Source organism: Aulostomus chinensis, chromosome 12 (genome assembly GCF_037954235.1).
Source record: "Aulostomus chinensis isolate RoL2024-O1b breed Wild chromosome 12, RoL_Achi_v1.0, whole genome shotgun sequence".
Classification (NCBI taxonomy): Eukaryota; Metazoa; Chordata; class Actinopteri; order Syngnathiformes; family Aulostomidae; genus Aulostomus; species Aulostomus chinensis.
In genome coordinates, this window is record NC_141331.1 from 4,139,170 (window position 1) to 4,151,273 (window position 12,104).

The 12,104-nt window shown below is 39.4% G+C and overlaps 1 protein-coding gene across 3 annotated transcripts; it reads left to right on the plus strand.

Annotated features, from left to right (window-relative positions):
* Positions 1-381: 381 nt before the first annotated feature.
* asb1 (ankyrin repeat and SOCS box containing 1) lies at positions 382-5,566 on the plus strand. 3 transcript variants are annotated; one of them, XM_086221160.1, is made up of 5 exons: positions 382-1,022; positions 1,518-1,656; positions 1,836-2,138; positions 2,519-2,911; positions 4,220-5,566. In XM_086221160.1, exons 1-5 carry the CDS (start codon positions 926-928, stop codon positions 4,527-4,529), a joined length of 1,242 nt encoding a protein of 413 aa, XP_086077286.1. In that variant the 5' UTR covers positions 382-925; the 3' UTR covers positions 4,530-5,566. The 3 variants fall into 3 exon arrangements, with proteins under 3 accessions (XP_086077286.1, XP_086077288.1, XP_086077287.1); XM_086221162.1 differs by having other exon boundaries at positions 383-1,022; positions 2,519-2,894; positions 4,220-4,393; XM_086221161.1 differs by having other exon boundaries at positions 389-1,022; positions 2,519-2,901; positions 4,220-4,502.
* Positions 5,567-12,104: the final 6,538 nt, after the last annotated feature.

Consider the following 12,104-nt stretch of genomic DNA (forward strand, 5'->3'; position numbering starts at 1 on the left):
CTGCCTTTAGCAAAACCAGGACTTGCTGAGGGAAACTAAAAAGGGGGACTGGATTTCATGTGGTTTTGAGACCACAAATACATTGTTTATGTAACTGTGTTCAACCAAGTCTCCAGGCGCTACCAAGACACACCCTGAGGCCATAAAATGCTCCTTAAGGGGAGGTTGTTTTTTTTTAGGCATATACCAGCCTTTGGATGGAGACCAAACCAAGCACCTTATCAAGTTATCTAAGGACATGTCAAAGATGAGAGATGAAGTTTATCCTTTAGTTGGAATTTTACTGTTTTCAACCGCCTTTAAGTGACTCCAGACAGACCGCTGGCATTTTACTTGCACCTTGAAGTTGTGTAGTTGACAGTCTGTGGGCTCAGACCAGGACCAGGATGACCGGAGGCCTCCAGGACACATGGAAGGGGGGTCAGGTTTGTGTGAGTATCGAAGTCGAGTCGGGACGCCAACTGGAGGTGTGTTGCCAACAAACAGGTTTGGAATTTTTGTTTCTTTTAAAGAAAAGTCCTTTATTGTTTCTAATAAAATAAAATAAAATAAAATAAAATAAAAATAGTCCTATAACTAGCATAAAAATAGCAGATGGATTTTGAATCAACTTAAATTTGGACTCTGGGTGCACAGACAGTTTTACAACAGAATTAGTTTAACTAATTTATTCAGGATTCTGTGATATTATTGGGTTGTTGTTGTTGTTGTTGTTGTTTGTAACGTCTTAAAAACCGTTGGTCGCCGACCTCGAGCGGTCGGTCGCGTGGTGCGCGCTGTCCCTTTAAAATGCGCCCAGCTGAGCGCAGCCAGGAAGCAGCGCCCCGACGCACGTCCTCACGGCCAAGTTTGTTTGTTTTTGTGCTTCCTTGTCGAACTCGGGCGAATCCTCCTTTCTAGACTAGAGGTCCGACACCTGAGGAGCATGGCTGACGGCCCCGAGGCTGATGTGGACGAGCCACCGAGTATCGGCTTCCCTCCGCTCATCACCGTGTCGGATCTGCCGGGAGCCACCGCTGCAGGTAAACAGCCTCCCGATGATTCATCAGCTAGCGGCGATGGAGGGAGCACGGATCCGCCCTGGTGCAGGGTGCTGACCGGCACAAATGGGAAAATGCGTCTGCGTGTTAGTGGCGTGTTAACGATCGGTGCTGCGGCTGTGGCTCAAGACGCGGACGTGTGTGACGTCATTAAACAGCAGTTTCTATCACTTACACGCGGATGCCTGTCACGTTACACACCCAGCCTTGCTCAGCTGTTCTGTTCTACTCTGAAACCCACTGCCAGGCGTTCAGGCTTATGTGAGGCCCTCCTCTCAGCTGTAGACCCCCTGGACCACCAGAACCTCAGAAACCGAAATGTAGAATACCATCAGACACAGCTGACGCTCATTAAATATTTGCAGGTCTAATATATATTTTGAATAAATTAAAAGTAAAAACTGTCCATCAGTGTCAACACATCGTCTTCAGAAGGATGATTCAGAGCAGGTTTGATGGTTGTGCTGTCGTCTCCAGGCCGTAACCTGAAGGAATGGCTCCAGGAGCAGTTCTGCGACAAACCACTGGAGCAGGATGACATGCGGCTCCACAACGCAGCGTATGTGGGAGATCTGGACACCCTGAGGAACCTGCTGCAGGAGGACAGCTTCAGACAGTAAGGACCAGAAACAGGAACCAGTTTCTCTGGGACTGCTTCATGAGGGAGGAGACGTAGATGTGTAAATACGCTGCTGTTTAATGCCGACTGAAACCAGGCAGCAGTGACGGAGTGGACACCTCCGCCAGGGTCACTGTCCGAGACTAAAACTCCTCCTCTCTTTCCTCTGGTGTCAGGCGAATCAACGAGAAGTCCGTGTGGTGTTGTGGCTGCCTGCCCTGCACGCCTCTCCGGATCGCCGCCACAGCGGGACACGCGGCCTCAGTGGCGTATCTGATCGCCCAGGGAGCCGAGGTGGACCTGGTTGATGTGAAAGGCCAGACAGCCTTGTATGTAGCTGTCGTTAACGGTCACCTGGACTGTGTCCGGATCCTCCTGGAGGCTGGAGCTGACCCCAATGGAAGCCGCCACCACCGCAGTACACCGCTGTATCACGCCGCGCGGGTGGGAAGGCTGGACATCCTGCAGGAACTCATCAGGTGAGGTCATCAGGCCAGGTTTACTGGACCTGCAGGCACAGGGTAGCCACACTAGTACAGAGGGGGAGGCGTGAGACTTGACTTGGTCTTATGAGCAGGGATTTGAGACCTGACTTGCCCCTCAGAGACTTGACTTGGACCTGCCACTCAAATATTTGACATTTGACTCTGACTTGTGACCAGAAAGTGGAAAGTTGACTTGGACTTGGGACCAAAGACTGGAGACTTGACTTGGACTTGCTAGAAAACTCCTTGTTAGCATGTGTGATGTCATCAGGCCCTCCTAGATGAAAACCTATTCCATTTTTTTTCCACCCTCACATTTATCGTCCATGATATTTTCCTCATTTTGGGCTGTAACCATGGTAACCTGTGTCCAGGTTCAATGCCGATGTTGACATGGACCACCAGCTGGGACCCCGGCTGCTCTTAAGTGCCCGGACCCTCAACACTTTGGTGGTGTGTCCTCTCTACATCAGCGCTGCCTACCACCACCTTCACTGCTTCAGGGCACTGCTTCAGGCCGGCGCTCAGCCGGACTTCAACTACACGGGTCCGGTTTGTCACGAAGCTCTGGCTCGTGGCTTGGCCTCCTGCCTGCTGGACGCTGTCCTGCGCCATGGATGCGAGGTGGCCTTCGTCCACCTGTTGCTGGACCACGGGGCGAACCCGGCCCTCGTCTCCTGGGATGAGTCGGTGCTGGAGGCTCCCAACCGGAGGAAGGTGGATCCGGAAGCGCTCGGTGTCTTCCAGGAGGCAAGGAGTGAGTCCAAGTAATGTATGAGGACACGTCTTTGACATTTAGATGGGATTTCCACACCTCTCTGCACTTTTCCACTTTTAAGTCGGATCTCAAAGAAAACTGGTGACTTAGAACAGTGGTGTGCCAGAGAAACTCCAGTGAGGCAAAGAGGGTGTGGACAGGGTTAATCTCAACATGCAACAGGGATGCCATATTTTGGAGGCCAACACACGTTAGCGCCCCCGTGGGTTAGCATCACCACGGTTTCCCAACAGCCATTGCGATTTTTTCGCAGATTTGGATGATTGACTAAAATCCCCTCTGTGGCAAACTTAGGTTTATGTCACTTTTCAGGTTTTGTTCAAGCAAATCTTCTGTATTGAACACCATTTTTATGATTTTTTTTAAGCATAGACGCTATTGTTTGCAGTACAAAGCTAACGTTACGCTAAGAACAAACTACAACGCAGACTCGACGTCGCCGCAGCTGCCTCACGCTTCTTCTGTTGTAAGCGATGACGTTTATTGACCTTTTGACTTGTTTAGCTGCTTGTTAGCAACCATTTTTTGTAAAGACACTTAAAAAAAAAAAAAAGCATTAATTGGTGTTTTTTACTCCGTCAAACAAAATATCTCAAGCTCATGTTGACCTCTGACCCTGTTTCAGCCATTTCTTTCACTGACTTGGAGATGAAGAAACAAGGCTAACTCTCTCTGGGCGATCGAGGATACTGCGGATGGACAGATGTGAAAAATGGGAAATGTAAGAGGGTTACCTAGGCAACCAGAGCCCGAAACATCCTTTTCATAACAAAGCAATTAGTGGCAGGCTCTCAGATGTCTAATAGCCAGTTAGTCTGCGGAGGTTGCATGAGTTGAACTGACTGACACAGAAAAACTTAAAAACAAATCTATGTCTAAAGGTGCTACTGACATGAAACTTTCACCAGATGTTGGTAACAATCCATGCAACCCGCACATGCAAAGAAATCAAACCTTAGATGTCCATAAATTATGTGGAATAAAATGGAATGAAACAGGGAAAAAGTACTGAACACACTTAAATTTATTTAGTACTTCATACTGAAGCCTTGGTTGGTAACGGCAGCTTCCAGACGCCTCCTGTATGGAGAAACTAGTTGCATGCATCGCTCAGATGTGATCTCTTCCACACGAACAGTCTTCATAACTCGAAAAATTTCATGTCGGTAGCATATTTTTTGGAAATATATTTTCCTTGACAAATGGTTCAGAACTTATTTTACCCGCTGTAAACATCACACGGTCATTTTTGTACGCTGTCAAGTCATCTAGAATCTTCCGTTGTTTTCCCTCTCAGGGTGTCCTCGCAGGTTGACGCACTTGTGTCGCATCAAGATCCGCAGAACAATGGGAAAGAAGCGTCTCAACCACATACCATCGTTACCACTGCCAGAACCCATCAAGAACTTCCTGCTTCACCGGGACTAACCCCGCCCACCTCATCTTCCTGGTCAGAGCACATCCCAACCGAAAACCCAAAGAGAAACCACATCATTGGGCCATTCTGGACCCAGTTTACAAATTACGTATCATTTTCTAAGAATAAAATAAGTTATTTTGAAGTCCAAATATATCCAATAGCCTTCTCTTCCAATATATTACTATGATAACGGAATATGTCCACATATGTATCCTACATGTTAGCCTTCCACTCTCAGGCAGAGTGCATGCTGGATATACAGCCAGTAACCCTGCATGCAGTCAGAAAATAAACATTATACAGAGTTAGAAGAAAAACGCTGAATCAGCTGAATGTTGTCACAGAGAAGCAGGGGGCTGTGGACACGTTCACACATTTGAGGCTCAGGGGGATGTTTGTGTCAGCATGGGCGATGCACAGATTGTGAATTCTGGGCCAATAAAAAAAAAACAATGTCTGAAATATTCCTGAAGTTGATCTCAGATGCCGATACTCCTTATTTTAGCGGGGTGCACACGCAGTATTGGATACTTCGTGGATCTGCTGGTATTTTGCAGCTGATTTGGCTGATAGTCGACATTCACAGATGTCGATCTCAACTGTGTGAAAACAAGTACCGGTGACATTCACAGTAAAAACATTTTTCTTCATTTCCAAAACATTTGGATGTAAAAAAAAATCATAATTTTACCACATTATAAACAAAGGGAATGAGCGGAGGGGCTTGAGGTCTGCTCATCATTTGGAGACCAACGTATTCAAAACGGCAAATATCTGCAGAAGCCCATCTTTTTTTTTTTTTTTTAATGTGTACTTTGTGTTAGAAATGTCTTTCTGTGCTTTATCCCACCATCTTTCAATTTCTGAAACAAACTTCATCATAACCTCTCAAATAAACACACTCATATTGGCCGCTGCCGTCTGTGAACGCATCTCATTCAACGATGTCGCGACTGTCGTCCAGAGAGTTATCGATTGGCTGCCATGACATTGGGGCGTCCCTGGTTAGCGGCAAAAATGGAGGGGGGGGGGGGGCAGAGACCCAATGCTGTTTCAGCCGTTTTACAAAACGTCACGTGAAAAGCATTTATTTTAAATAGAAAAAAAACTTTATTACCCAGAAAGCTGCCTTGTCTGTGAGTCGATTTTACTTCACATCTACTGATGATTTCTCAGACCTCTAAATGTGTTTGGCTTCGTGTACCTTAACTTACTCACAGTAAATGTATAACAATCCTCTAGTCTCCCCCGTGTGTCTTTTTTTTAATGGGCTGAAGTACTTGGGTGTAGGGACGAGTATTTGGGCCACCCATGAGAGAAAAAAAATGAGGAGGTAGATTTTTTTTTTTTCATCCCACACTTTGAGAAAAAAGTCGAAATGCCGAGAATAAAGTGGACATACGTCTTCTTGAGCGAATGTCTTGACTTCTCTTCCGAGCTTGTGTGGTCTGACCTTGGGAACAGTCGCGGTTTTCGGCACAGTCTCTTCAAAGTGCTAATACTGCTAACTACAGCTAAAGGAGAGAGGGTTTCTTTGTTACTAAAGAAGGAAAGTTTCACCAGTTCACCTGACGGCCTGCACAGCCTTTGGTAGAAGCAGTCAGTCTCAAAAGGTCAACTGTATTCTCGACCTTGTATTCTGACGTTTTTCTCGACATTTCGACTTTTTTTTTCTCGAAGTGCAGGGTGAAAAAAAATCGACCTCCTCTCATTTTTTTCTCTCATGGGTGGCCCTAACACTCTTCCGTATGGGTGGGCTTCCACACCACCACCACAAATTTTAAAGATTCTTGAAAAGCAAGATCATTCTCCTTATTTCCTGCTCTGTTAGCCATCGAGAATCCTCCCGTTCTCCTCGAAGCCTCGTCCAAGATGTTCTACAGAGCAACACGTCCCAGACAAAAAAAAAAACCTCATTCTGTGCGCACACACACACACACACACACACACACACACACACACACACACACACACACACACACACACACACGAGTGCAGGTTATGTTGAAAGAAAATCACCTCTCCGTCACTATCAAGGCGAGACAGAAGCCTCTCCACGGCTTCATTTTCAGGGAGAGTTCTGTGGTCTCAGTTTCCTGCCACTGAAGCCACATGTGACATGACGCTGGGATTCAATCCTCTGAGACGCTTCCAAAAATGTGTCTCTGGTCTTTAAAATGAAATAGAAATTACAGAGGTGAGCGGCCCGACACTCTGTTCGTACAGAAGAGGAGCCGATGAGGAGGACGGCGGTGAGGCTCTGGTCACTGCTCGGAGCTGATGAACAGAACTCGCAAGAACTTTCCCCAAGAACGAGGCATCCTTTGAGGAACCAGGGTCTAAAATTAGTTCTAGGATAACTAATCTACCCTGAGAAAAGTCCCTACTCGAGGGGGGGTAGGACTTTCCAAGCTGAACATTTCTGATTGGTTGAGCTCTCACGGTGTTTTATTCCTCCCACCAAGTGCAGCTTCAAGTTCACCGTTTTCTCTCTTTGAGACGATTTGTCAGCCAATCGTGCGCCGAGACGGAGACACAGAGGAGAGAGACGGACAGGTGAGCTGGTCTCATTTGCATAATCTTCCCTGGACTCCAGGCCTCAGCAGAAACCCAGACAGCAACAGGCTGCCGTGGTGGCTTGCTGTCATGATTATTGGAACTCAAGTTCTCATTCCAGCGTCCTTAATCAAAAGGCAGGTGGGTCTTATCTGATGCAGAACCAGAACCAGAACCAGTCTCCTAGCCAGTGACTGATGTTTACTTTGTGGTTTATCAAACAAAAGAGACAAACATACCAGTTTATTCCTCCATGAAGGTGAATCCTGTTGCTCTGTTCTGGCCTGGTCTCGTTCCTGGTCTGGTCTCATCCTGGTCTGGTCTTGTTCCTGGTCTGGTCTCATCCTGGTCTGGTCTCGTTCCTGGTCTGGTCTCATCCTGGTCTGGTCTAGTTCCTGGTCTGGACTCATCCTGGTCTGGTGAGAACTGTGTGTGCTCCCTTCACCTCTCCATATTCTCACGCCCTGAACCTGTAATGATCACCGCCAGCGGCCAAATACTGCAATATAGATCCAAATTAAGAACGTTTGAGAGAAGATATCCACCAGAGAAAACCCCGTTTGGGAAACCGGCCCTGTGGGAGACGCAGATCCCGAGAGGAAGGAGTCACAGTAGAAGTACAAGAAGAGACAAGGACTTCCTACCTGACGGGTTCTGTATTTGCTTTCCGCATAAACACACGTGGCAGAATTATTGACGATCGATCTAAATCCATTGAATTATCAAGGGATTTATGATCAGCTGTTATGCTGGTGAGCCTGATGGATCCTGCTCGAGGGTGAGTCAAGGTTCTATCGGAAGCCGGCGTGTTCACTTTCATCCTTCATTTTTGAGCACTTTTTTTTTTTTTTGAAGCGTCCTCTCCAAAAAATAAAATTTGATAGAACTAAAACAGGGAACAACAGAGGAGAGAATCACTGAAACCTTCGGGACCGGATATTAAAGTTAATGAATCAAACGTGCAGAACAGATTCATGACGTGATTGAAGTTTCCCATCAGTGACGAGCTTCATCAGCAGAACAGCTGGAGTGTTGTGTCTCTAGATGGCACTGTTTTCCCTTCCAGTGCGGCAGGTATCTTAGTCCCTCCATCACTGCTCCCCTCTTATTTCTTTTTTTCTGCCTTTGTTCCAGTTGACTTCTTCCACCGCTCAGCCGTTCGTCTCCATCTATTTTGACTGTTGAGTTGGGAGCTGACGTCTCAGCATCTGTCCTCCAGTGTCTGGTCCCTCTCGGAACTTATTCATTCCACCTCGTTGTTCATCAACAGAACACACACAAACACAGAATCTGCTCCCTCTGCACCAGAGCGCAGCAGACCGACTGGTCAGCTCTCCTCCTGGTTCCATCCTTCAACTTATCAACTGAGCTACAGGAACCAGAGCCATGTGAGATAGTGAGGACGTTCCTGCAGCCATGACACTGCTTCAAGAAGATTTGTTTGCCCAGATACAGGGCTGATTATTCACTTTATTGGTGATGGAATTAACAACAATCAACGTTGTTTGTTTGTTTGTTTTCAGCTCGGATGTTGACAATTATTATCATTTATTGATTCCAAAACCAGAGCTCCTTATTCGTGTCATCAGTGGTATCCTGAGGGTGATGTCAGGAATGAGGCGGAAACACAAAGCACTTCCCCCTCACAACAGATGAACGTCAACAGAACACACACACATAGAAATATGTCAGTGTGTACACACATATGTATGGATACATGTACACATATATAATTACATACATGTACACATGTATAATTACATATATAAATATATATATAAATATAAATAATTACATACATGTACACATACATAATTACATATATATAAATATATATATAATTACATACATGTACACATATAATTACATATGTATATATATATATACACACACACATGTATACTCATACACATATATACACATCAGTACATACAAACACATGTATAAACATACATATATACACATACATGCATAAATATACATACGTACGTATGTACAAATGTATACACAGACATAATACATACAATATATACATGTTTATGAAAGTACGTATGTGTATACATGTGAATACACATCCTTGCATATATACACAAGTATACACATACGTATACACAAGTATACACATACGTATACATGTGTATACACATACATACATTTATACACACCCATGTATACATAACCATGGATACACGACATACAGTATAAAAATATGTATTGATGCACATACATATATACACATGTATAAATATACATATATTCATGCACATACATGTATTAACATCCACACATATATGCCCATATATATATATATATATATATATATATACATACATATATGCCCATATATATATATACATACATATATGCCCATATATATATATATATATACATACATATATGCCCATATATATATATATATACATATATGCCCATATATATATATATATATATATATACATACATATATGCCCATATATATATATATATATATATATATATATATATATATATATATATATATATATATATATATATATACATACATATATGCCCATATATATATATATACATACATACATATATGCCCATATATATATATACATATATATATATACATACATATATGCCCATATATATATATACATACATATATGCCCATATATATATATATATATATATATATATATATATACATATATGCCCATATATATATATATATATATATATATATATATATATATATATATATATATATACATATATATATATACATACATATATGCCCATATATATATATATATATATATATATATATATATATATATATATATATATATATATATATATATACACACACACGCACACATACATACATATACATATATGCCCATATATATACATACATATACATATATGCCCATATATATATATATATATATATATATATATATATATATATATATATATATATATATATATATACATACACATATAAATACATACATATATACACATACATAAATACATACATATATACACATACATAAATACAATATATATATGAATTCACATATGCACATATACATATATACATATATATATATATATATATATATATATATATATATATATATATATATATACACACATACATACACATCCATGCACTGATACAAAAGTATACACTTACATATATAGATGCACACTTACATATGTAGATGCACATGTATACACATTGGTACATACATACACACATAAGCACGTACTTACATGTATACAACTGTATACACATAAATATGTACACATGTATAAACATCCATACATGTATAAAAATCCATACATATATACACATTTATTCATAAATGTTCAAAGAGACACATGTATAAACATACATATATATGTTTATATATGTATACACATTTATAAACATCCATACATATATTTACACATGTCTACATATATTGCAATATATACATGTACAAATGTATACACATCCATGAATATGTATACAAATGTATAAACATACATAAATATATAAACATGTATATATTTACATCTATAAATATATAAACATACACACGTATACAGTAGACATAGACATGTATACAGTATATACACATATGTACATATACACATACATAAATATATACACATGTATTAACAGTCTTACATATATACATGTATACAAATCTGTACATATGTGCACATGTATACACACAAATATATATACACACACATTTATACATATATAATCATGTATAAAAATCCTTACATATATACACATACATACATACATGCATGTGTATATATGTACGTATGTGTATACATGTGTATACATATACATACATATACGCATGTATACACATACATACACTGATAAACATGTATACACATCCATGCATATATACACATGAATTCACATATGTACATATATACATGTATACATATATATTTATACACATGTAAAAACATCCATACATATATTTACACATGTATACATATACATGTCTACACATCCATGCATATATATACAAATGTATAAACGTACATAAATATATAAACATGTATACATATACACATAAATATATAAAAATATGTACACATACACATGTATATAAACACATGAATATATATGAATGTATACAACTAGATACATATATAAACATGGATAAACACACAACATATATATACACACATGTAAACACATACATGTATACCCACATACATAAATACATTTGTAAACACATATATACATACACATCTGTACATATATACACATGTTTAAAAATGCATATATATAGATATATATACATACATATATACACGTATGTACATATACATATAAATATACACATATATAAACATACATATATACACACATGTATAAACAGTCTTAAATATATACACATGTATACAAATCTGTGCATATGTGTACATGTATACACATACTTGCATATATGTATACACATGTATACATATACATACATATATAAACATCCATGATTACATATACACATGTACATACATACATATATACATGTATCCACATCCTTAAATATATACACAGCTATAAACATTTGTATGTACAAACACAGGTAAAAAAAGAACACATATATAGGCATGTATATTTATATAGGTATATATATAAACACATACACACAAATACATTCTTATACATATATACACATACATGTATATATGTGAACATATATATACATATACATATATACACACGTATACACATACATGTATACTGTATATATACATACTTACATATACACATACATAAATATATACACATGTATATATGTATGTGTATATATGTATGTTGTGTATATACACATAAATACACATGTATACACACAAATACATACATATACACACATATATACACACATATATACATATACATATATACACATATACATACATATACATATATATACACATATACATACATATATACATATACACATATATACATACGCACACATATACATATATATACACATATTCATATATACATATATACATACATATACACATATAAACATATACATATATACACATATATACATATACATATACACATATATACATATACATACAAATATACATGTATATATATATATACACATATATACATATATACATACATACATATACATATATACACATATACATATATACATATATACATACATAT